A 23,202-nucleotide genomic window follows, 5' to 3' on the forward strand; every position below is an offset into this window, starting at 1 on the left:
TAGGGCAATTCTATTCGCTGCTTAACTGTTTCTTTTTTTATCGTGTTCGGACACGACCAGGATTTAGGTCGGACATACATTTACAGTTAGCGATAATTCCATCATTATCGAGCTCTCTGTCGTCGTATAATTCAATGCAGCAGTCGAAAAGCTGTCAGACTTCTCGTTGGAGCAAGACACACATTTCAATGATAATGTTAACTGCTCGTTTGGCGGTAAATTGAGAAGTGACGCTCATCCTAAAGTATTCCCCAAAGGAATATTATTAGTACCTTCGTACCCTCTGCTGGCTCGTGCATACCTACCACTGGCAAATCAAGCGATTATGCTATGACCGCTGGTCTGATTTTAAGCCTAAATAAACTATCCTTTAATAAATCTATGTCATGTCTGAATACGACACAAGAAAAACCTTCCCTATTTGCTACACACAGTAGCGTACGTAGAGGCATGGCCATTGTGGGTTGGTGCTCCTGATTTAGCTACTCTTTTGCTGCCGCCAAGTAAGGTCGCAAGCAATTGGGGCTCGGAGAAGATGTGTAGTAATAGCTTGTAGGCTGCATTATCTACATATTTCAGGACCAAGTCAAATACAAGCTAGGCAGATGCATCCAGTATCCGTATACTGCTGCATCAGCTCCCTCCGCGCTTTCATAATAAGGCTCACAGATTTTTTTAAGTCTATTTGACGCGGCACACACAGCAAGTTGAACGAAGACCATCCAAACTGACGGATTCATGAAGGTCTACTAATGTTACCTGTAACTCAGTCGACATTTCGGAACGATATAATGTCTGTGCTGCCATGCAGGATACTCCGTATCTAATCGCTAGACTTTATTAATACACGACGTACTACGGTCCCGTCTCATTTTGATAAACGTGCTTGTGTGTCTCGTGTTTTCATGCAAATAAGGCTTCTTCAGAAAATGTAACTAATCAAAAAAGAAGGCCATCATTCATCATCACCACTTTGATAAGCGTGCTTAAAAGAGCGATGCTAACACTAAAATGTATTCGATTATGCATTCCATTGTATTCATAGTCACGTTGGAGAAAAAAGGGGCGTCGTGATCACTTGTCATGAACCGTATTTTCAACATCTTCGAGCGTTGTGAAGCATCACGCAGTATGACCTCTGGTGTGATCGGATGCGTAGTGCCTCGAGGGTCCGTTGCCGACATCCGTGTGCTTTCCCCGCCACGACCACCTATTTCGGCTGCGCCGATGACGGCGTTGAGCAAGGAATTGAAGTGCATCTAGAGCAGTGGGGTCGATATTCCGCCTATTTCAAACGCCTTGTAGTGGCTGGTGCATTGGAGACCAAGCCTTGCCCACTGCACTGGGCCGCACAGGACGTGCGGCCGAGCTGGCATAGACGAGATATACATAGTTGAGGACGATGTGCTTTTCTCCTTTTCAGAGTAGTGATAAGTAGGGCAGTTTGTGTTCTACTTCAGAACAAGCAAGCAATAGATCAAGGTTAAACGGAAGCGCCAGCTTCCCTCGCGTGTGTTCGAGTTTCGACCCACTACAAAGATATCTTTAGTTGCGAAGGTGCGACTGAACACAAGAACAATGACGGCAAGTCAAGTGAACCAAGAGACGACCGCTCGTCACCAGGACGAGCAAATCGGAGGTGATGCGAGCACGGATAACTCGGCCGTGATGTCGACGACTGTGCCGCGTGTACCTCAACCGATCTTCGCCATGGTCAACGCCCCGTTGATCGCTAATGTATCGCGTGAAGCGCTGCTGGAGTGGCTGAGACTCCGTAAGGAGTACGAGGCTGTCATCGTAGCGAGATGCAGAGCAGCTAACGAAGATGTCAAGGCGGTGATGCGCTCAGTGCGTAACTCGTTTGATGAAAACCTGCTCGAGACGATGTGTGAGACGCGTTGGGATGCATATCCCGAGAGTGTGACCGACGCGTTTCTCATGGAGAAGATCAAGGAGATCACGGCAAGTTCAAGTTTTATGAACAAGGAACTACCTGATATGGACGACTTGTTCAGTGACGAATTGAAGTTTGACTTGACCATCTCCGATGTTGAAGCCCGTGTTACGGCATATTTCCACCTGGCGAACGAGATTATCAAAAGAAACGGTGTTGGTGATCTCTTCTTAGGTGAGGACGGGGTCAAACGAAAATGTAAGGTACTTGTGAAGTTTCTCCCCGGACCTTTGAAGAAGAAGGTGAAGAATGAGTTGGATTATCGCAGTGGCGAAGCCAAATCGACTATTCGAAAGTTGTACGCTGTCGTGAACAACTTGGCTCTCGAGTTAGAGAAGGAGACCCGTGCTGTGAAGAAGATGAACGTCAAGGATGCAAACCAAGGTAAGGCTTTCAGCAAGAAGGGAACTTTGAAGGTAAACAGCAAAAAACCAGTTATTACGGTTGGAATTACGTCTGGTACTAAAGGAAGTGCTGCAGTCCCGGCAAAAGTTCCTGAGCAGCGCAAGTTCTCCCGTCCGCCACATCCCAAAAAGTGCTTTCATTGTGAAGGAGAGCACGAATTTATCAACTGTCCGACAGCGACTGAAGCCGACAAAGCAGCCATCCGTGAGAAGCGACGTGCCGAATTCAAAGCCCGACAGCAGAAGAAACGTGGCTAGACTGTGTCGAGTTCGTGAGTGTTTTCCCTCAGAAGGAGGAACGGTGCTATTGGAAGGAGTGCTAAGCGTTCCCCTCTGTGCGGATAGTGGAGCGACGATGACCAGTATTAGTGAGCGTGTGTTTGGAAAATTGAAGGAGTTGTGCCCGAGTATTGAGTGCGTGGAGTTGGAGACTCCGATCCCTTGCACAACAGTGAGTGGCGATGTGGATGTGAGACGAGCAGTAAATGTTCACGTCATGTTAAGGACTGCAGCAGGACCAGTTTCAATTAACTCACCGGTGCAGTGCCTTATTGTGCCTGGTGAACTCGAGGAATTTCTTCTCGGCAGGGACATGTTAGTTTCTCTCGGCATCGACGTGGACAAAGAGCTGGAAATGTTGGCTCTACAGGGTCAGCAGGAAGATGATGATGAACCTGACGAACCTGAAATAAGTCACCGACCGGAATTGAGTAATGAACTGGAGCAATTAGTGAATGAAATGGTTGAGAAGGCCAAAGCCCGTGGTTTTCCAGTGAGTCGCTTGGCTGAACTGCAGCGGATTGCAAAGCGATTTGACATCTGGAGGTCGAAGCTTGGCAACGACCCTCCTGCTCGTGTTCCGCCGATGCGGATTCGGCTCAAGCCAGGTGCCAAACCTTACAAGTGCAAGGCGAAGAAGTATCCACCGGAAGTTCGACTGTTTATGGAGAACTTTAACAAGCAGTTGGAGGAACTAGGCTGGATCTACGAGAACCCCAATAGCAGGTGGGCTTGCCCTGCTCTACCGGTACGGAAACCTGGAAGCACTGACTACAGACAAACGGCCGACTACAAACCGGTGAACATTCAAGTGGAAGGAATTGTGGGTGTGATGCCAAACCCGCAGGTTGACTTGGAGTTAGTGCGTGACTGTGAGTTTTTCGGCCTGTTCGATTTCATCAAGGGTTACTGGCAGATTGCTTTGGACGAGGCATGTCAGGAAATACTATCCTACATGACGGATCGCAGGATCTACACACCGAAGCGTGTGCCACAGGGAAGCTGTGACGCGGCGCTGTTTTTTCAGGCTACGATTGAGAACTGCCTACGTGAGCTGCTGCACCAACACCTTCTCGTGTGGATTGACGATCTTCTGCTGTACGCAGTAGATGTTGAGACCTACCTTGTGAAACTCGAGAGACTGTTTGAACTCCTAGACTTCTTTGGATTTAAGTTGAGCGTCACCAAGTCGAGTTTGTACGAGCCTCAGGTGAAGTGGTGCGGTAAGATTATCACCGGCCACGGAGTGAGCCATGACCCTGAACGTATTAAAGCTCTGACGTCGCTACCGTACCCCACCAACGCTGGCGAGTTGCAGCAGTTCCTCTGCGCAGCTAATTGGATGCGTGAAACTGTGATCGACTTTGCGAGAGTGGCTAAGCCGTTGCAGGAAAAGCTAGACACTGCATTAGCGTCAGCGACGCGACGTACGAAGCGAGTGGCCTCAGGCATTGGACTGGAGTTTGTGGATGAAGATCGGCGAGCATTTGAAGAGCTCAAGGGCAAACTGGAAAGCTCTGCCGTCCTAGCTTTTCCCCACCCAGATGCTGAGATGTGCTTGATCACTGACGCCTCGGACGTTGGTTATGGTTTGATTGTAACCCAAGTACGAGCATGGCAAGCTGGAAAGCCTGTGGCAGAGCAAAACCACGAGCTTCTAGTGTGTGTTAGTGGAACATTCACTGGATCAAACCGCAATTGGAGCGTTATTGAAAAAGAAGCGTACCCGATTATCTGCGCATGCGACCAGCTCAGTCATCTGCTCCTGCGGCCCCAAGGATTCCGCTTGTTCTGCGATCATCGAAACTTAATTTACGTCTTTGCGCCTGGAAAGGAGGTAAAGAAGCATATCCGTGGAAAATTGCTGCGGTGGGCCGTCAAGTTGATGGAATACCGCTATCAAATTGAACACATTGAAGGTACAAGCAATGTGTGGGCGGACATGGTGTCAAGGTGGGCTGGCAATCACCAACCCGGTGTGGCTCTGAGAGCCATGGTGCTACGGAAACGAAGGAGAAGGGAGGAAGACAGGACCCAGCTGAACAAGAGGAAGCGCAGGCGAGGGGAGGCAGATAGGACCCCAACGACCCAAAAAGACAACCGAAGAGGGGAGGTAGACAGGACCCCGTCGACACGGCAGAAGCGCGGTAACCTCGGAACTGACAGCAACAAAGCGGTAGCAGGAGCTGCTGCTGCGGCCATAAGGCCGCTTGATGACCCGGATTTTTCGTGGCCAACACTGGATGAGATTGTTAGAACTCAAGAGCAACTCAAAGACACTGTGCCCAGCAAATTCCTTACCCGTGGGACTGGCAAGGGCTGGTACCACAGCCAGCGACTGTGGATTCCTGGCAATGCAGAGACTTTACTTCAACGACTACTCATTGTGGCTCACTGTGGAGCACAAGGACATCGAGGACGAGCGGCAATGATGGAACTACTACAGAGAAGTTTCTATGTGGCCAATTTACGTAGTAAAGTGGACAAATTTCTTGCTTCCTGTCTACTTTGCCACCACGTCAAGGGTGGTAAGATAGTGCAGCGACCTTGGAGCGAGACGTACCGATGTTACGAGCGTAACGGTGCTTTGCATTGGGACTTTCTCACTGTCGGTGATTCCTTCGGCAGTGACCGGTATCTATTGGTACTCAAAGATGAGGCTACTCACTACTGTGAATTGATGCCCTGTGCTGTCCCTACAAGTGTCGTGGCTGCAGAAGCTATTCTAGATTGGCACAGTAGGTACGGAATTCCGCCCGTCTGGATTAGCGACCAAGGCTCCCACTTCAAGAACGAGGTGGTCGCCGAGGTGTGCAAGCGGCTAAAGAGCGAGCAGCAGTTCACCGTGGCGTACAGTCCCTGGATCAACGGTAGTATCGAGCGTGTCAACCGTGACGTGATCCAAGTACTCAGAGTGATGTGTCTAGAGCACAAAAAGAACATCAAAGACTGGACTTCACTGGTACCACTGCTCCGGGCAAACATAAACCACACCCCGCTGCCCTCATTGGGCAACAAGGCACCTATTGAACTCTTCTGTGGACTACCGATACCGAGCCCTTTGGATTTCATCGTGGAATCCCAGCAGAAAAAAATCATTGACATGACCAGTCAGCCTGACGTGATAGGCAGGAAATTACGTGATCTTCGTGAGAGTATCCACGTCATGCACAAAGCCGTGGCAGTAGAGCGAGACCGACAGACCCAGAGGAACAAGAAGGGACAACGCGGTGCAAAAAAGGCCAACTTCAGTGTAGGTGACTTCGTTTTGCGTTCTCGAGTAGACCAGAAGCATCAAGACAAGTTATTGGTGACGTGGATTGATCGTACCAGATCGTGAAAGCGGATGTGCACTCGTTTGTGGTCCGACACCTCGCCACGGGTGCAGAGTCGGACGTGCATGCGTCTCGGCTAAAGTATTACGCTGACAAGGACTTCGAAGTGACTGAGGAAGTTATCGAGCATGTTGCATCTCAAGGAATTGTGCTGACGGTCGCTGAGCTCAAGGAGCACAGGTGGTGCGCAGTTAAGAAGGACTACGAGCTTCTTGTGTCGTGGAAAGGGTTAGAGCCCATTGAAGATTCATGGGAACCGCTGCAATCACTCTGGAAGGACATACCAGTGATGATCCGTGCGTACGCTGAGCGAACTAAGGGAGGCAGTCTCTTAAAACACGTGACACGGTCTACCAGATTTGCAACAGTTGCAAGTTGAAGTCCGCCAGAATGATGATCACTGCAACTTCTACATTCAAGCAAAACATTCGAGCAACACTCAAGCAACATGATTGGGCTTTGTGTGTTCAAGGCATCATAGAGTGGTCAAGGCTTGATGGGGCGGTGTAGTGGCTGGTGCATTGGAGACCAAGCCTTGCCCACTGCACTGGGCCGCACAGGACGTGCGGCCGAGCTGGCATAGACGAGATATACATAGTTGAGGACGATGTGCTTTTCTCCTTTTCAGAGTAGTGATAAGTAGGGCAGTTTGTGTTCTACTTCAGAACAAGCAAGCAATAGATCAAGGTTAAACGGAAGCGCCAGCTTCCCTCGCGTGTGTTCGAGTTTCGACCCACTACACGCCTCCATCTTTAACTTGAACGCGTAACCGGACCGTCACCGACTTTGATTTGGGTTTCATCAGACGCTGCTCGGGGCTCTCGAAGACACGGCCTTCGTGCTCGAACGAGCTATCGTCACTCTCAGAAGAACCTTTTACAACGTAAGAAGTCATCAAGATCCCGTAAAATCCTACACATCGAATGCGCGACTTTGAAACTATACACTGACAGATACAAACAAATAAACACGAAGCTGTCTCGTTGCGCAGACCTTGTCTTTCTACGCATCTCCACTCTCTTTCAAACTACGACAAAGTATGCGCTTCATCCAGACCTTGACAGCTTACTTAGAGCGAACGTACTGCGCCAGTTCGGTACTCTCGATAACGGTCAAGTCCTCGCCCAGGACATCCTTGGTGACCTCCAGAAAGAACTTGGGGCATCCTCCGACCTTTCCAAGCCGATCAGCATCTTCACGGAACAGCTCCTTCTTCTGCAGTTTCAAGTTAGCCACCATGCGGTACCAATAGACCTTGATGCTCGCAGCAGGAGAAGGTTTCTCAGTATCCAAAAGAGAAGTAAACAAGTCCACTGCGGCGGTGTAGTCCTTCACGAAAAAAGCGTCCAGGCCTCGTTCCAGCAGCGACGGGGCCGCTGGCTTGATGCCCCACGTGTGGCACTCATTCCACGACTGATCCAGAGGACGATACTTGCTTGTGAGCACCAAACGACGGAAGGCAGAACCCGTAGCTGGTGGCGAGATCAAGTACGTGTCTTGGGACACGTTGTAGATAGCAAAGGCCCCGTCCACAGGGATCAAACGCCACAATCCTCCCTCTCTTGGCAGCTCACCTCCACGCCACGTAAACGCCCTCTTCTCTCCATAACCTTCAGCACACTCCAAAGCAGCAACGTTAGACGCGAACAAGTACTCCTGCGAGTGCACATTGAGGATGTAAAAGTCCGTGAAACTGGGACCGGCGGGCACAAACCGCCAGATCTCCTTGCTTTGATCAGCTTCCCACTCGTCAGCCCAGCAGAAAACACATCGGCGAGTTTCATCGAACAGGAAGTAGTCTTCGGCAGCGAACAGCATGTCGTTATTCAACACTGAAGAGACTGTAACAGGAGCATTACTGGCTAGTGCTCGAGCGGAGGGCGACACGCTACGGATCCAGCAAATTTCAGCAAGCATCAGCGTCTTGTCCTGCGCCTGAGCCATCACTTTGTCCAGCAGTGATGCCACAGCAACAGCATTCCACCGGCCACCAGTCTCAAGTAGAAATTCGCAGCCAATGACAGTCCATTCCTGGTGCGGGAGACTCACCAAGAAGCGGAGCACCGCATCTTGGACTGCGAGTAGTTGCACTCGCTTGGTAGAAAGCAAGTTCTTCAAGAGAACATCTCCACGGTATTCGACATCGCGGATCCCTAGGAAGCAACTCACTGCTTGCACACAGGCTTCAGACGCAACACTTCCAAGCTGGAGGCCAACCCACCGAATGGCGTTGCTCTCGTCAGGCTCCATGTTGTCGTTTCGGTAACGAAAAGAAGAATGAGACGCTCTGCATTCGGTGAAAATGATCATACAGTTAATCTCAAAAACTTCTTCATCATGAGAAAGGATATTGCACTAGTTGAATTGTGAATGGCACGCTGGACAATAATGTTTTGTAAAAGCAAACGGTAGTACTTACTCGCACGTCAACCCAAAATATTTAAGCTAAACTGCATCTTGGTGACCTCCCAAATCAAGCTTGCACTTCTTCAATTTTCAGCAAGCGTGGTAAAAAAATAAGCAGGATATCTGTATTTCACAAATATTCTTAATGAAACAGCCATTTTGTAGTTTTATTCTTGAGCTACAGAGCTCCAAGCGATGACGAAAGACAGTGCCGTTGTTTTCTCCCGCATTGACTCTGATACTTGGAAGCGTAGAACACGATCCGCACACCATTACGAGATCATTACGAGATACTTGCAGACGGGGCTCGTCAATTCTCACTCGCAGAGCTTTCGCGGACTTTGACACTTTGTCTCGAAGTTGGCAAGCATGTGTATCAGTACGAACGTTTGCAAGTATTGAACCACTCGACAGCCCGCCGGCGGCTGCAAGTGGACGCCAATTCCCAAGATTATCACCGCAGATATAACGGCAGTAAAGTGACGGATTCTATTGGTGACTTAGAGCTTGGTAGCTGCGTTGGAGATGCAAGCAGGTTTCCTTTCGATTGCAATTTGCAGTGACGCTCGTAAGGAAGCAATGCGATAACTCTTATTACCCTACGTCGAGAATGGCTCACATTTTTTTCATTTACATAGCTTCCATGCTCACTCAAAAAATAAACGAAAGAGAAAAATCGGAACACAGCCTCTGACCATCTTACTCTCGTGATTAACTACCAGTAGAAGTTTATAACTTGAAATGCATGACTTTTTGCCCTTTGTATGTTGTTTCATGTTAGTGTTTTGAACCCTTACGCTTACAGAGGTGCACTTCATTCAAATAAATATATCAAATTAAAACCTAAGGTCTGATTATTTCTTAGGGTTCATTTCTGAGCTAAATTGCTTTGTAGAGGAATAGATTATCTAGCGCTATTAATTTTTGCCAGTGTTGAGACGGAATGTATCACTGTGCGACTAAACAGTACGTTTGAGAAGACTAAAGCAAGCGTGATCGACTTCTCAACAACAAAACTACAAGCTAAAAAGCATGTCGTCTCAGCTAGCGAAGGCCTTGATGGTGATGAAACTTTATGCTAACTGTGATCTCTGAAATTCAATTATTGAAAATAGTCTCGAACTATCGAGCTCGGCAGCGGCATTCACAGTTTACACTGCTCTTAGACGTCGAGCCGATCTGGAAGCCTCATGCTCAAAGATGCGCTTCCACCACCTCTTGATCTTCTGGAAGAGACCGTTGTTGTTGAAAACCGTGACAGTCACTGTACCTCCTCCCTTATCATTGTCAGAAATGACAACCGTGCCTCCAGTGCCTACACGAGGTCCGATTCCGGACGACCGGTCACTCAGTTGGAGGCGCTCTTCATACCCGATCAGCTTCTTCCACCACCTTTTGATCCGCTGCCACAGTCCGTTATTGTTGTACGTCGCGACAGTCACCGTCCCGCCCCCGTCGTTGTTGACCGCCGTCGTTGTCACGGAGACCGCGCGTCCAGATGTGATGGCTCCATTGTTAGACTCGCGTCTCTCTTCATTTTCCACATCGTCAAGCGGCAACAAATTATGACGATTTCTCTCGGCAGCAACGCCAGCAAGTAGAACAGCCACGATCGCCACTACAAATTGCCCCAGACGCATTATTCGACAAGTGTGCAGAGGGAGTCGGATTGATTTATGGACGCTAGAGACAAATTTCCAAGCGTATGTACATGATGAGAACTGGGCTGTGCACAAAACATGGCTACATTTCGTCAACAGCATACCTGTGTAATCCGATGATTATTCTAAACTTTTCATCCAATCGTTTTTGTCTCTGTTGACTGGTGGTCATTCAAAGGGGGGGGGGGTGCCCTACCGTAAACTCCCCCCACTTTGGAAAAACCTCCACCATGGCCGAGACCAGCATCTACCCGCGCGCCGAGCTTGACGGCCACAACGGCAAGGCCGTGACGGCCATCGCCACCACCCGCGAGAACCCCAACCTGCTTCTGACCGCCTCGCGCGACAAGTCGCTGCTTGTGTGGCAACTGTCCAACGACGGTGAGGAGTACGGCTTCGCTCGCCGCCGCCTGCAGGGCCACTCGCACTACGTGGAGGACGTGGTGATCTCGTCGGACGGCCAGTTCGCTCTGTCCGGTTCGTGGGACGGCACTCTGCGTCTGTGGGACCTGAACACGGGCATCACGACGCGCCGCTTTGTGGGACACACCAAGGACGTTCTGTCCGTGGCCTTCAGCGCCGACAACCGTCAGATTGTTTCGGGCTCGCGTGACAAGACCGTCAAGCTCTGGAACACTCTGGGTGAGTGCAAGTACACCATCACCGAGGACGGCCACACCGAGTGGGTCTCGTGCGTGCGCTTCTCGCCCTCGACTGCCAACCCGCTCATCGTGTCGTGCGGCTGGGACAAGGTGGTCAAGATCTGGAACCTGTCCAACTGCAAGCTCCGCACCAACCTGTTCGGCCACGAGGGTTACCTGAACACGGTTACGGTGTCCCCGGATGGATCCATCTGCGCTTCGGGTGGCAAGGACGGCACTGCCAACCTGTGGGACCTGAACGAGGGCAAGCGTCTGTACTCGCTGGTGGCTGGCGACGTCATCCACGCTCTCATCTTCTCGCCCAACCGCTACTGGCTGTGCGCTGCCACCACGTCGGGCATCAAGATCTGGGACCTCGAGTCCAAGATCGTCGTGCACGACCTGCAGCCCGAGATCGAGGAGCCCAAGGGCAAGTACGCTCAGCCCCCGCACTGCATCTCGCTGGCCTGGTCGGCCGACGGCTCTGTGCTCTTCTCGGGCTACACCGACGGTATCGTCCGCGTGTGGGCCGTGGGCAACTAAGCGTCTTAAGGGCCTTAGCTGTCGTATAAGGTTCTAGCTGGTAGGGAAACTTAGGGGGTAGTGTAGAAATTGGTTTCAACATGACATCCTGGAGTTTTTCCACTCTCAACTTTATGTTTACTTGTCAAATGTTACATTACTTGGTTCAACTGTCGGAAAGTGATGTCTCGGACAATTTGGTATCTGTTGGTGGACGATGGAACTGGCACCAAGTGCGATTCAGTCTATTGGCCTCGAGGATATTGACGTCTTTCGCCGCAAAATTTACTCCGATTGTGACGATGGAAACCGGCCGCGAGGTGACATGCTTGGCCATCTAGAGAAGCCGAGTCAAATGTGCATCTACGAAAACAGCGACGTGATTATAGCTCAACACGCCAGCCTTTGGATGAGGATCTACCAATTGCCTCGTATGGTGATTCTATAGAGAATGTTCTCATCGTGGAAGTGCCGCTGCGTCGAAACATACCGCGCAAAGGCTGCTACAACGATACCGCTTGATGAAGACAATGTCTGCAAGCTTGATTTAACTGCTATTGCTGGGTTTTGGGCTGCGTGAACGTCCAGGGGAAAATTGTGCTTGTATCTTCGTCATGAAGCTGGCAAGCTGCTGGCTTTTCTCCGAGACGATGTCTTGCATACAGGAATGACTAGTTACGTTTTGGGCCCACCTGGATCGGGCAAGTCAACTACTGCTTGCTGCTTTTGCTTTGTTCCGACCGATTGAGTCATCACATGGGTTCATATTAACCGTAGCACACCTCTACTTTGTGTTCGACTGGAAGGAAATACGAAGAGAACTGGAATCGTGGACTTCCCTTACTACGAGGGCTTGATAAAGGTATTGGGTCACGTTGAGCATTCAAAGCGGCATTTGGTATTTATTGATGGAGTGACAGACGACGATAGCTCAGAGCAAAGCGTCTGTGTCTCGCGTCTACAAAAGAACTCGGCTACTCGTCGACTTGTGATGGTGACAGCAATGACTTCTCGCAGAAAAGTTCAGCTGGATGACGATGCACATTGGAAGGTCAAGGAGCACATTGTATCGTCGTGGTCACTGGATGAGGCGCTAGTGAAATCAAAATATTACTTGCGCCTCATCCAGTGCCACGACGATATTTAGTGAAATCAAAATATTACTTTGCTGGTGGTAACGCTTGATACATGTTTGGCTACTCAACAACGACCGCGATGGAGTCATTGGCTCAAGCAGTCGAAGCTGTGAACAGTATCACATCAGTTGGCTCTGATGTGATCAATCGACTTTACAGTAGATTTGGAAAGGATACTGTCGGGATGCTACTTCGCTCTTTGCCGTTGTTGGAGGCTCTTGAGTTGATAAAAAGACTTTCTCTCATCTTCAGAAAAAAAAATAACTCGAATGCTGCGATGAACGGGTGGATCTTGGAAATGTGCTTTGTTACTTGCATTCGGGAACGCGGACTTACTGTCAAGAAAGGTAAAATAGAACTTGACTTTCCGAAAAGCACGATTGTTAATGTAGATAACCCGAAGAAGCTATCACTGCTACCGAGGACGTGCTGGCTGAAACCGAAGAAAAACAATCAAGGGGGTTACGGCGCTGCCTATATCGACAAGGAGAATTTTTTGGATCGTTTTGTCCAAGTGACTAAGAGCGACCAACAGTTACCTCATTCATCACTTCAGAACACTTCTCGACCCCCTTCTGGACAGCGCGATGCCTCAAATTGACGAGGTGGAAATTTTCTTCGTCGTCGAAGAGCAGAACGTGGAAACCTGCAGGATAACCAATGTGGTGAGCAAAGGTCAGTCTTCTGCTGGATTTCGGTTGGGAGAAGTGCAAGGAAAGAGTCAAAGTTAAACGCGTTTCGATAAAAGGAGTCAACAGTTGGGACGTTTTGACATGGTAAGCACGATTCAAATTGAATGCAGCACTTCCTCGATCTCATACCCAGAATACCATTTAGTTGTGTCATCGTTGATACGGTGCATTCTTGAGTAAATATTACGAGAAACAAAAAAAAAGATTAACAAAAAAATACAGAAAACCGTATGATTGGAGAGGGGCCGAACGCAACGACAGTTGTGTGTATTGAGTTCCTCGCTGCATAGCAGTAGTTCATCCTTCAGAGCACCAAGTCAGCGAAAGACGCATTGACCCACCAGCAGCCTAAACGACGAAAACCAATACTGCAAACTGCTGTCGCGCGTTTCTTGAGAGTACGTTCCACTTCCCGTTTCCGCGAGGAGGAAAAGCCAAGAGCAGTTGACCGAGCAATTACTTAAGCTTCTTCTTGATGCGCAGCTGGTTGCTGTGGCCGCATTTTTTCTTGCGGCAGTTGGTGGCACGGGGCGGCAGACGCGCGTAGCAGATACGGCAGATCTGCTTCTCGCAGTTCGTCTTCTTGGCCAGGGCGGCGAGCGTGGGCTCAATGGCACCACCACGCAGACGCAGCACCAGGTGGAGGGTCGACTCTGCAGTTAACAACATACAACAGATTAGCTTATCAACTTAACTAATAATAACGCGGTTAATTAACCACGCACCCTTCTGGATGTTGTAGTCCGAGAGCGTGCGGCCGTCCTCGAGCTGCTTGCCGGCGAAGATCAGGCGCTGCTGGTCAGGCGGGATTCCCTCCTTGTCCTGGATTTTCTGCTTGACATTGTCAATGCTGTCCGACGGCTCCACGTCGAGCGTGATGGTCTTGCCCGTCAAGGTCTTCACAAAGATCTGCATGATTCCCTGTAATACGCCAACGATAAAGTCTCCTGTCAGCTTTCTATTTCGTCGCGTAAATTCCACGCTCTCGCCGCCAATCTGTCGTCTAGAATCACGCCCCGCTGCCCTGTATGAACAATTCGCTGTGTGTGTGTGTGTGCTAATCCTGTGCCTGTATATCGAGTCTGATGGAGCTGTTTGCACGAGCTGATGGACAGCGCATAAACACAGACTCTAGTAGCTCGTTGGGTGCATGACGGGGCCTGTAGACGACGGAACAGGCGACCAGAGCGGCCTCATTGACGCGCCAACGCACCTTTCCTCTCGCAAAATGAATGCCCACTGGAGGAGGTCACAGAGGTTTCGGACCAACCAAGTCACAGCATACAAAAGCCAAGTCAAGCACCCGCAGCACTATCGGCCAGTCAAAAGAGAGGAAAATGTCGAGGAGCAAATGGCGGTCCACGGTTCACTGAACCGGTTCAATGAGGGTAGGGGTTGTCAAAACTTGAAAAAGGTTAGTTGAAGTGGTTGTTGCTGTTACCTTTGACTGACCAAGAGCAAGCACTCATAGAAGCTTTAGACGCTAGCGAAGAGCACGAGGGAGACGGTGAGTCCGCCGTGGGTCCTCCCATAACCGCGAAAATATCCAGGACGAAGTTAAATAGAAGGAACATCCAACTTGGAAGCAAAAGCTGTAAGCCAGGAAGTCGGACTGTTCGCCGACAAAAAGGATGGAATCGTGGCAAAACGAACACATGGCACTGAATACTGTCAAATTATATTCATAAAACCATATAAAGTCGGCTACGATACCAGTGTCTCTACGTTTATAAGAAAAGGCTTTAACGTGAAAGCCCGATTCCCAAAGGACCAGTGCGAAGTTATGCTATAGTATTTACGTTAGCGTTAGTCGTCATATAAAGGTCGCAACGGCGTCACCGGTCCGCTCATGGACCGGATAATGTTTCGCACTTTCCAAACTAATAGAGAACATGACGAAAAGGTCGACTCAGGCAGCGAATGAAACACTTCGGTTTCCGGTATTTTTATCTAAGAAATAATGATACTACCAATGTTTTCAATTGAGCCTGATACTTCTGCCGTGGTTTTGGCTACCTTGAATTCAAAGACAATTTCACCTGCATTGGTGATCCGTATTAATCCGATACGGAATATGCACCAAGAACTTTTTACCTGCGAAGAGATTGTTGTTAGTTTGATTTCTTCTGGTGCATCCAGAAGCCTGAATCGTGATCGATACGCTGAGAGATAATTCAGTGCGAAGTGCCTCCACCGGAAAGAAGTTCACGTGAAAAATGCCCTGTCATCGCTGGTTGTCAAGCTACGTACATTTCATCGCATTGGCCTCACTAGTCGCCCCAAGAATGGAATGTCAATTCAAAAGATATTGGTAGTCGTGACATGTTTTAACAAGATTGTCTACACAAGGAGGACATGCAAAGATGCCTCGGCATATGCTGCATGTATGTATATTAACGAGCTGTCGAGAAAGCTCCAGGTTGCGAGGCAGCTCTTGCAACACGCGCGAGTTGTAGTTGTAGCTTGTAGTCGCCATAATAGAACCGCTTCGACCCAAGTTGAAGTTGTGGGCAACGCAGAGATCATGGGATTGTAGACTACGCCGATGATCATCACTTGTCACCCGCTTAGTTAGACTTCGGAGGATACGTCACGTAGTACGTGCCAATGCGAGGCTCGTCAGCCGTCAGTCGGCGCTGGCGGCACTGAGTCGGCGGACGCGTCCGTTCAGAAGCGGGTGCGGCTTGTCCCCTTTAGGACCCGCCGTGTTTGCGAACACTGTTCGCCAAAAGGTGCATGGCAAACTTCAAACACAAGCACTGAACATGGATGGACTTTGCATTTCAAGGCCGTCATGCCGTCGCTCAGGCCGCTTTAACGAGGCCCTGGACCGCCGGACTTTCGAGGCTGCTTCGGCCATGTGCTATCCTACTTGAATACTTCAATGCGGACCTTAGATGAAGATGGCAAAGAGTCTAGTTTTAGCGCAGCAAGCCTGATCCACGAGAGCCCTTACCTGGGCAGTAACCGTTACGAGTCCCGAATTTCATCGCGAGGTCGGCGCGTCAACATCTTACCTCGCTGACCCAGCTGTAAAACCAGCTTTCGTCCTAGTGCACAGTCATAACTAAATTCAACGGCTCCAAGAGAAGAAAACGAATAGAGTGCATTACGAGCGAGCAGTGTGCTATGGAGAAGCTTTTTACAAAAATAGGATCTCCATCATACCTACCAACACCGGCTGAGGTGCTGGATGGCGTGCGTTGGCTCCGCGAGAACCCGGCGATCGCTGCGGGCGTCGTGGTGGGGCTCACGAGCTACTCTGTAGCCAAATACTATCAATACGACGAGGACAGTGACGAAGAAAATGACGACAATCCAGCCAATGGCCGAGCAACACAAGACGAGATTGCACGGTCTGTGACTGCACTGCACCTTGGACTGCTCAAGATCGACACGAAGAAGGACCTACGACATAGCGCCGCCGCCAGCTCCGCCAGCACGGAATCGTCACTCGGTAGCTCCGGTGGACTCCGCTCGCGCGCCAGCTCCGTGTTCGACAAGACCCACCACGAGGTTGGATCCTTCTCAAACTCTTGCGAGGAACGTAACACTGTAGCGTTGCTAAACTGTGTGTTTTCTGTAGGAATTGCAATTCCAAGAACACGACGTCGAGCAGGTTTGGTCCTGTTTGCACGAAGGCAAATGTCCACCCGGAGAACAATGCAGCGATCCCGCTTGGGGTTGGTTCGCACCTGCCAGTAATGCATCTCCAACTCACAAAACGTGAAGAAGTCCAACATCGCAATACCAAGATCAAGCCATATTTATACGTTCAACGGAGGCCTTGTCAAACTATAAAGCCTAGGAGAAATGCTCATAGTTATAAATGCACACCACTTTATCATGCTACCATGTTCACGTTAGCATTTCTGCAGTGCTGTAGTGGACCGGAATGGCTACACATCCTTGCATAACTAATGTGTCTTACACAATGCAGTTCAATTATGTACCACTTTATCGGTACATGTCTCGCAGCAGCGCAACATGCGGCCACCAATTCTTTGTCTCCATCCCGCTCAGTCGGTAGCTCCAGCAGCAACTGTACCACCAGGAAGACAGGAAGGAGGACGCCATGACGTACTACCGGTTCGGGCAGCGGCTCAAGATGACGCGTGCAGTGGCCAGGGCAATGGCGCGCTCCTCCGCGGGCAAGCAGAACTCGGCCACTATCGAGAAGCTGGTGCAGACCAGCAAAAACCGCTTTGGCAGCGCTGTACGTCGCGTTTGTATTGCGATGATGTTTTGAAGTTGTCAGAGTTGCTAAGTGTCGGTTATTGGGTGAACTAGGTGGCTCGGCCGCTGGGCGCCGCTCTCGCGACGTTCCTGGACTCAGGTGTCGCGTTCAACACATCGTCAGAGTTCCTGTACTTCGACGGCGAAGACGACGACGGAACGTAAGTTTTACAATTCTGCTTCGCATATTGAGAATTTGATGCTCCACGTGGTGCTCGACGAGTTGCATTGGTACATGCTATCAATTGAGAGACTGGAAGAGCATTGCGTGGTGCATCATTGACTCTGTTACATTTTACACCCTGGAGTTTTCGCCGATCTGACGACTGAGCAGTTAATATCCCCTGTGCTCTCATGCAAATAGATAACAGGCCGATCGAATGCATTTCAGGACACAGACGATCGGCCGAAGAAGAAGATCAAAAGGACGCAGCAGAGCGCGAGAGGTGGAGACTTGATGAAACTTAGACGTCGGACACCGTCAGCACTGTGTGCTAGATAGATTAAGAGAGACCGAATGTTGGACGTCAATCCAAAGTAAACCAGGACAAACAAAGACATTTCGGACTTGCGCTATAGATCCCTCGTTGCTTAGTACCTCATCTTGTTCTTGCCAATGCACTCATCAAATCCTTGACTTGAAGTTTGTATGCCCGCGTTTCTAGGCCGATTACTATTCGCAAACTCAAACCTCCACCCTACAATCAGCAGATACACTTTGATCGACCTTTAGACGACGATGACGGACACGACGGAGCTGCGTGTGAGCGAGAACTTCCCGCGTGTGCCCAAGCCCTGCGAAAAGGTGGCGACCAAGTTCTTCGCGTGCTTCTACGAGCACGGCAAGCAGCCCAAGGGTGAGTCTGACCCGGAGGCGGGCAATGTAGCCCTCGACAAGTGCAAGGACGCTCTACTGGCGTACAACACCTGCGTGGACACCGAACTAGCCAAGAACCCCAAGCAGCTCTTCCGCGTACCGGAAGCCTACCGCACGCGCGAATAACTAAAAGAATGGTCTAATACACGGCTTTATGCTAAGGTGGTGGGGCTGTGCTTTGAAATAGTTGAATCAATCCTGTTACGAGCTGCAGACATCACTGGATTAACGTGAAAGACGGACGAGCCAGCGAGCGAGACACATGCAAACCCACTTCAATTTGCGTGTTGAGAAGAGTTGGCATTTAAAGAGTACACCAACCCACGAGAGCCGAGATGTACTGTACGTGCTCAATTGCTCGTCTTGCTCAAGCCTCTCTCGTCCACTTTGCATCTGTGTATCCTGTAGAAGACTGCAGTGTCCAAGATTTTTTTTCTCTTGTCTTTAGATGAAGAGCATCTTACTGCGTGTCCTTCTCCCACTCGAGGTTGGCGATCTCATCGTCGATCTCCTCCTCAACCTCCGGGTACATGGCCGTCACCTCGTCCATGGTCGTAGCCAGCGTCGTGCGGGTCTCCTCCATCAGACCGATGAGTTCCTTGAGCTCCTCAATGCGGGCCTTCGAGTCCGCCACCTTCTCGTTCAGCTGGGCGAACTGTATTCACAAAAAAATCCGTTAGTATTATACAATAAGTGCAATAATTGTATAAACAACGTACGAGCTTGTCGACAGTCTCCTGCTCGTTCAGACGCAGCTCCTCCGGCAGGTCAGCAGACTTGGCAGAGGCGTCCAGCTCCTCGGGAGTGATGGTCGGGAAGGAGATGCTCTTGTAGTTAGCCTCCATGGCATCCACCAGCTCCTTGTTCTTGATGACCGAGCGGTAGTAGTCGAAGTCGATCGGCTCGGGCTCCTTCACGTAGGCGCGGGCCTCGGCGGCGATCTGGCCGTGCACATCACGCAGGCTGTCGAGGGCAGCACGAGCGCGCGGGTCCGTCAGCTTCTGCGACATGGCGGTCCATTCAATGGCACGCGTCTGCAGCGCGCGGCGCACAACTTGCTTACGGAGCTGGAGCATCTTAGCGAAAAGGTGGCGAAGGTCACTTGGCTAATGTAAGGCCGGCCCCCTCGTTTGAATTCAGGGGTGGAGAGTGAATTACTGCTGAAAATACATACCTTTCTATCCACACAGTAAAGTACAGCACATGTCGATACAAAATCAAAATGTTATACCTGCTGTAAATCGATACTCGAATCGCTCTTGGATTGGCTTGACACACGCAATTCGATACCGCAATTCGTGACTGAATTGTAGCTGGTCACATAGTACAGTGTACCAGCATCCTTCATATCGATAATGGCTCGCACTCATCAACTCGCGTGGTGCAGTAGAAGCTCGATAAAGCTATCAAGATGAACGCGTTCCCGATGGAGACTGGCTGGCAGAAGATGAAGCGTCGCTGCCAGGAGGAGCCGCTAGTGCCGCTGGGCTGTCTGGCCACGGCAGGAGTGCTGATGGGCGGTCTGGCCTCGTTCCGCCGCGCCGCCGACGCTGCCACACAGCAGAAATTCATGCGTCTACGTGTGCTCGCCCAGGGCGCCACTGTCGTGGCAATGGCGCTCGGAGGCTTCATCGCCATTAAACCGGACGAAGACGAACATGATAAACACTAAATGTCATCGCTGAGTGCCAAGTTGAAGCGAAATAACGTTATAATGGACTCCATGACGATAGTTGGTCACTCGTGGTTTATTTTGATTTAAGCTAAGAAGAACATGAAGAAGATGAGGAAGACCAATAAGATAGCGGAGATCTTGAGCGCCAGCATTCTATTGTTCGACAGGCTCGAGAAGTACTTGAGCAGCTCGTGCTCTCCACTGCTCACGTTCACCAGCGACTCCTCCACATTGTCATCAATTCTACAGCAGCATATACACTGTTAGAAACCTCCAATATAAACTAATCCTCTGAAGCAAGAATATACCTCCTGACGAGGTCTCCCTGCTCGTGAATCAACGTCGACAGTCGTCCGAAGAGCTGCCCGATGTCCACAATGTGACTTTCAATCTGGGACACAGCTTCTGCTCTCGACTCGGTGTAGTTCTGCTGCTCTGCGACGATTTGCTCCTGTGTCATGGTAGTGATGAGGGGCTGGATCTCCGTATTGTCACCCGTACTAACTCCTGGACGCGGTAGCGTGTTGGACAGGTTCACTTCCTGCAAACTACCGGTGTGGCTATTGTTACTTCTTGGGGGCTGTGGGGCCTTGAAGGCCAGAGGTTTGCCCAGTGCGCTGGACGCTGTCTTGCCATACCGAGCACGTCGACTCTGCTGCAGCTTCATATTATCCTGTCTGACCTCCAGAATATCCTTGAAGCCTCTGGTCGTGGCCATGAGTTCGGATTTCATCAAAGACACGATGGCATCCGAGTGCTTGGCCGCTTGTCTCGAGGGCGCCGACTGCCGCTTACTATTGATGTATTCCTGTAGGTTGTCGAGCTGCATATTGATATCTGTAATGTCCTTCTTCACTAGCGCCGCCAGCTCATTAATGGCCTCTGTCGGGTCGTTAAACATGTTGTTCTGCCGCACCACTGCAAACCCATAGCATTAGCATCATTGTATCCATTGTTGCAGCAAATTAAGCACATACGTTGTGTGAGCTGCTGTAATCTCTTGGAGGCCTGGTAGACTTCTTTGGAGATATCGGAGGCTGCGGCGTTGAACTGCGCGTTCTCTTGAAGCGGCGTGTGCACAGGTTTCTATGACGTGGACAGGAGAATAAAGTTTGTGAGTTATATGTAGCGGTGGGAGATGAGTATTGGAAGATGCTAGAGAGACGAGTATACCTGCAAAGCAGCACTTCCCTTTGCGGCTGCATAGTGCTGGCAGAGTTGCGTGAAGTCGGCCGTGCGGTTCGCAGCCATGGCTCAGGCTGGCTCGACGCGAACAGGAACTCGTCTTCGAGAGGAGTGCCGTGGTGTGTCGCACATCGATAGCCATCCTGAAGTAGCAATTGCAATATATTGATGTAATGTTACTTAAAGTGAAGTACATATCAAGATTTTTTAATTTAAATTTTGCCCGCAAATATTAGTAATTAGTAGAAGTCGGCACAAATTAGTAATATCTTGTGTAGTATTACTAGTCTAAAAACTCCCATAATAGTAATATTATCTAATTGATGAAAAAAACACACTAAGCTTACTTACTATTAATACCAGAAGGTTTTTCTGCCTGCCTGTCACTCAAAATATCAACGACAACATTTATGCTCTCCAGCCGAGTCTTGAAATGCTTCGCGATTATCTATAACAACAACAAGCATGGCTGAAACATCCTAGATTTGGTCCATGTAGAATGTCGAATGGCGAGGCCGCAGGTGGTAAATTTGAATGACCTAGGCAAACGTTTTCAGTTGTGGACACTGTTTACATGTAGGACGATGCTGTTCCTATACCAGCGAACCTGGCCATACCGACTTCGCGACGTTCATGCCTCAACCTTGGCAACACTGTGTGCGTTGAGCGATTTTTGCCCAACCTTTCGTCCATGCGAGATAGACCGGTCGTTCCCTGATGTCGATGGATATTCGCTCAGTACGTTCATTCACTGACAACGTAGTATGCTAAAGTCTTCTCAGGGTACGTTATCGGATACCATGCCACCCTCTACAAGAATTCAGCAAGCTAGTGCTCTATTGTTGCGACAAGGGGCAGTCTCTTGCTTCATCGTGCCATACAGCCAGGATATTCAAGGCCATTTGATGCCTTATTGTCAGGACACTGCTGTTAGTAGTAGTGGTTTGTAGTCGTTTAGCGGTGTAGTAATGGCTCGAGCTTGTGGTATGGACCTCAAAACGTGGTGCTTTGGAGTCAAAGGAGCCCCACTCGTTGTGCTCTCTTCTACCTACTACCTGCATTTCACTGCACGTTGCTGTTGCTGCTCGATCGGACGGCGCGGATTGCACACAATTTTTACTTAGAGTCACACGTCCACCAACACCTGACCGACTCGTATGATACAAGAAGCCCAATTGCGATGGTTTCTACATGTATAACATGCAAATTGCAGCCGTTCGCCACGAAAGATAAGCACAGAAGCCAATCCAGCGTTCGCAACGCAAAAGAATTGGTTAAGCTCTCCTTTACCTGGTGCCGTGCAGGACGCGTTTGACTGTTGGCGTTTGCCGTCTTTGCACTTGATGGCTCAAGTTTTCGAGGTAAATAAAGACGTGACGAGCGAGCACTTTCGTGCTGCCGCCACAGCATCGAGCTGGCGAAATGGTGAGAGTGCCGGCCGTCCTTTGCACTTCAACATCAGCAAACGCGGCTGCTTCAGCTCTCGACCGTCCGTCGACGATGGATCGGAGCTCAACGACGTTCATGTAGAAAGCTGTACAGGTCGTCAGACAGCTTTTGTAGGACACAAGCGCTCCCCCCGCTCGACACTACACGCAGTGGTTGCGTCCATCTGCAGACACTTTAGCACAAGCTCTGGTGGCTTCTATCTCACGCCCTCTTTAGCTAAAAGCGCCAACGTGCTCTGATAAATTATCAGTCGTAGCTCAAATATCCGATCTGCAGGCGATGGAGGATAATCCACGCAACCAAGACCATGGAATGATCTCTCTCTACATCTTTCTAATGCCCTCCATGCCCTCTTACTCACGGTTACCGAGTGAGCCCGCAGGTGGTTTCTGTAGAAGCGTTTTCTCCGCGCTCGCTTTGCTCTCCATAATCAGCGAGCGGGTCGATTCACAGTGGAAGGTGCAAGCCGATTCAGCTTCTACATGTGAGAGAGCAGGGTCTGTCTGTTTATCTCGTGGGGGTGACCAACTCAATTACCAGAAGAGCTGAGTGCAACATGTTGGCGCATTCCCAACACCAAAGCGAACGATTTCCATGCATATTGATGGTAAAAGTCATGTCAAACGCCGGCAAATCGGTCTGTGGAGCCAAGGTAAGCATTACAGTCCAGCGACAACTAGTGCCCTGGCCGCAAACATGCCGGCTTCACTCTCTTTTCTCGTCGAAAGGCGATCTTTTGCTCACACTTAC

The 23,202-nt window shown here is 50.0% G+C and overlaps 13 protein-coding genes across 14 annotated transcripts; 8 read left to right on the plus strand and 5 right to left on the minus strand.

Moving 5' to 3' along the window:
- Positions 1 to 1,083: 1,083 nt before the first annotated feature.
- On the plus strand, positions 1,084 to 1,263 carry PPTG_21093 (hypothetical protein; the record flags this gene model as incomplete). The annotated part of the gene is made up of 1 exon (XM_008895546.1): positions 1,084 to 1,263. One exon carries the CDS (start codon positions 1,084 to 1,086, stop codon positions 1,261 to 1,263), a length of 180 nt encoding a protein of 59 aa, XP_008893794.1.
- Positions 1,264 to 7,037: 5,774 nt separating this feature from the next.
- Positions 7,038 to 8,222, minus strand: PPTG_01674 (hypothetical protein; the record flags this gene model as incomplete). Its single annotated transcript, XM_008895056.1, has 1 exon — positions 7,038 to 8,222. The coding sequence occupies one exon, from the start codon at positions 8,220 to 8,222 to the stop codon at positions 7,038 to 7,040; it is 1,185 nt and encodes a 394-aa protein (XP_008893304.1).
- Positions 8,223 to 9,529: 1,307 nt separating this feature from the next.
- PPTG_01675 (hypothetical protein) lies at positions 9,530 to 10,018 on the minus strand (the record flags this gene model as incomplete). Its single annotated transcript, XM_008895057.1, has 1 exon — positions 9,530 to 10,018. One exon carries the CDS (start codon positions 10,016 to 10,018, stop codon positions 9,530 to 9,532), a length of 489 nt encoding a protein of 162 aa, XP_008893305.1.
- A 200-nt stretch (positions 10,019 to 10,218) lies between these two features.
- On the plus strand, positions 10,219 to 11,332 carry PPTG_01676 (guanine nucleotide-binding protein subunit beta-like protein). Its single transcript, XM_008895058.1, has one exon. The coding sequence runs from the start codon at positions 10,270 to 10,272 to the stop codon at positions 11,221 to 11,223; it is 954 nt and encodes a 317-aa protein (XP_008893306.1). The 5' UTR covers positions 10,219 to 10,269; the 3' UTR covers positions 11,224 to 11,332.
- Positions 11,333 to 12,193: 861 nt separating this feature from the next.
- On the plus strand, positions 12,194 to 12,349 carry PPTG_01677 (hypothetical protein; the record flags this gene model as incomplete). Its single annotated transcript, XM_008895059.1, has 1 exon — positions 12,194 to 12,349. One exon carries the CDS (start codon positions 12,194 to 12,196, stop codon positions 12,347 to 12,349), a length of 156 nt encoding a protein of 51 aa, XP_008893307.1.
- A 794-nt stretch (positions 12,350 to 13,143) lies between these two features.
- Positions 13,144 to 14,316, minus strand: PPTG_01678 (ubiquitin-60S ribosomal protein L40). Its single transcript, XM_008895060.1, has 3 exons — positions 14,244 to 14,316; positions 13,756 to 13,951; positions 13,144 to 13,683 (listed from the first exon to the last, which is right to left on the minus strand). Exons 2-3 carry the CDS (start codon positions 13,943 to 13,945, stop codon positions 13,487 to 13,489), a joined length of 387 nt encoding a protein of 128 aa, XP_008893308.1. The 5' UTR covers positions 13,946 to 13,951; positions 14,244 to 14,316; the 3' UTR covers positions 13,144 to 13,486.
- A 1,545-nt stretch (positions 14,317 to 15,861) lies between these two features.
- PPTG_01679 (hypothetical protein) lies at positions 15,862 to 16,884 on the plus strand. Its single transcript, XM_008895061.1, has 2 exons — positions 15,862 to 16,546; positions 16,617 to 16,884. The coding sequence occupies exons 1-2, from the start codon at positions 16,160 to 16,162 to the stop codon at positions 16,758 to 16,760; spliced, it is 531 nt and encodes a 176-aa protein (XP_008893309.1). The 5' UTR covers positions 15,862 to 16,159; the 3' UTR covers positions 16,761 to 16,884.
- A 221-nt stretch (positions 16,885 to 17,105) lies between these two features.
- On the plus strand, positions 17,106 to 17,431 carry PPTG_01680 (hypothetical protein; the record flags this gene model as incomplete). The annotated part of the gene is made up of 2 exons (XM_008895062.1): positions 17,106 to 17,246; positions 17,321 to 17,431. The coding sequence occupies 2 exons, from the start codon at positions 17,106 to 17,108 to the stop codon at positions 17,429 to 17,431; spliced, it is 252 nt and encodes an 83-aa protein (XP_008893310.1).
- Positions 17,432 to 17,930: 499 nt separating this feature from the next.
- Positions 17,931 to 18,490, plus strand: PPTG_01681 (hypothetical protein). Its single transcript, XM_008895063.1, has one exon. It carries the CDS (start codon positions 18,006 to 18,008, stop codon positions 18,267 to 18,269), a length of 264 nt encoding a protein of 87 aa, XP_008893311.1. The 5' UTR covers positions 17,931 to 18,005; the 3' UTR covers positions 18,270 to 18,490.
- Positions 18,263 to 19,352, minus strand: PPTG_01682 (hypothetical protein). The gene is made up of 2 exons (XM_008895064.1): positions 18,863 to 19,352; positions 18,263 to 18,798 (listed from the first exon to the last, which is right to left on the minus strand). Exons 1-2 carry the CDS (start codon positions 19,217 to 19,219, stop codon positions 18,604 to 18,606), a joined length of 552 nt encoding a protein of 183 aa, XP_008893312.1. The 5' UTR covers positions 19,220 to 19,352; the 3' UTR covers positions 18,263 to 18,603.
- An 80-nt stretch (positions 19,353 to 19,432) lies between these two features.
- On the plus strand, positions 19,433 to 20,248 carry PPTG_01683 (hypothetical protein). Its single transcript, XM_008895065.1, has one exon. It carries the CDS (start codon positions 19,555 to 19,557, stop codon positions 19,813 to 19,815), a length of 261 nt encoding a protein of 86 aa, XP_008893313.1. The 5' UTR covers positions 19,433 to 19,554; the 3' UTR covers positions 19,816 to 20,248.
- On the minus strand, positions 19,817 to 21,152 carry PPTG_01684. Of its 2 annotated transcripts, XM_008895066.1 has the most exons (4): positions 20,992 to 21,152; positions 20,796 to 20,904; positions 20,127 to 20,736; positions 19,817 to 20,061 (listed from the first exon to the last, which is right to left on the minus strand). In XM_008895066.1, exons 1-4 carry the CDS (start codon positions 21,067 to 21,069, stop codon positions 19,902 to 19,904), a joined length of 957 nt encoding a protein of 318 aa, XP_008893314.1. In that variant the 5' UTR covers positions 21,070 to 21,152; the 3' UTR covers positions 19,817 to 19,901. The 2 variants fall into 2 exon arrangements, with proteins under 2 accessions (XP_008893314.1, XP_008893315.1); XM_008895067.1 differs by lacking the exon at positions 19,817 to 20,061 and having other exon boundaries at positions 20,063 to 20,736.
- A 1,194-nt stretch (positions 21,153 to 22,346) lies between these two features.
- On the plus strand, positions 22,347 to 22,758 carry PPTG_21094 (hypothetical protein; the record flags this gene model as incomplete). Its single annotated transcript, XM_008895547.1, has 1 exon — positions 22,347 to 22,758. The coding sequence occupies one exon, from the start codon at positions 22,347 to 22,349 to the stop codon at positions 22,689 to 22,691; it is 345 nt and encodes a 114-aa protein (XP_008893795.1). The 3' UTR covers positions 22,692 to 22,758.
- Between the last annotated feature and the right edge of the window lie 444 nt (positions 22,759 to 23,202).

The sequence above is a fragment of the Phytophthora parasitica genome, assembly GCF_000247585.1.
Source record: "Phytophthora parasitica INRA-310 unplaced genomic scaffold supercont2.3, whole genome shotgun sequence".
NCBI classification, from domain to species: Eukaryota; Oomycota; class Peronosporomycetes; order Peronosporales; family Peronosporaceae; genus Phytophthora; species Phytophthora nicotianae.

Excerpts from the sequence above, each read along its gene's own strand:
- PPTG_01679 (XM_008895061.1), top strand. The coding sequence starts at position 16,160 with ATGGAGAAGCTTTTTACAAAAATAGGATCTCCATCATACCTACCAACA. Across the intron at positions 16,547-16,616 it reads TCGACAAGACCCACCACGAG|GAATTGCAATTCCAAGAACA; the intron begins GTTGGATCCTTC and ends TGTTTTCTGTAG.
- PPTG_01684 (XM_008895066.1), bottom strand. The coding sequence starts at position 21,069 with ATGGCTGCGAACCGCACGGCCGACTTCACGCAACTCTGCCAGCACTAT. Across the intron at positions 20,737-20,795 it reads ATTACAGCAGCTCACACAAC|TGGTGCGGCAGAACAACATG; the intron begins GTATGTGCTTAA and ends ATGGGTTTGCAG. Across the intron at positions 20,062-20,126 it reads CAGGGAGACCTCGTCAGGAG|AATTGATGACAATGTGGAGG; the intron begins GTATATTCTTGC and ends ATGCTGCTGTAG.
- PPTG_01678 (XM_008895060.1), bottom strand. The coding sequence starts at position 13,945 with ATGCAGATCTTTGTGAAGACCTTGACGGGCAAGACCATCACGCTCGAC. Across the intron at positions 13,684-13,755 it reads GGACTACAACATCCAGAAGG|AGTCGACCCTCCACCTGGTG; the intron begins GTGCGTGGTTAA and ends TGTTAACTGCAG.
- PPTG_01682 (XM_008895064.1), bottom strand. The coding sequence starts at position 19,219 with ATGCTCCAGCTCCGTAAGCAAGTTGTGCGCCGCGCGCTGCAGACGCGT. Across the intron at positions 18,799-18,862 it reads AGGAGACTGTCGACAAGCTC|TTCGCCCAGCTGAACGAGAA; the intron begins GTACGTTGTTTA and ends TTGTGAATACAG.
- PPTG_01683 (XM_008895065.1), top strand. The coding sequence starts at position 19,555 with ATGAACGCGTTCCCGATGGAGACTGGCTGGCAGAAGATGAAGCGTCGC.
- PPTG_01676 (XM_008895058.1), top strand. The coding sequence starts at position 10,270 with ATGGCCGAGACCAGCATCTACCCGCGCGCCGAGCTTGACGGCCACAAC.
- PPTG_01681 (XM_008895063.1), top strand. The coding sequence starts at position 18,006 with ATGACGGACACGACGGAGCTGCGTGTGAGCGAGAACTTCCCGCGTGTG.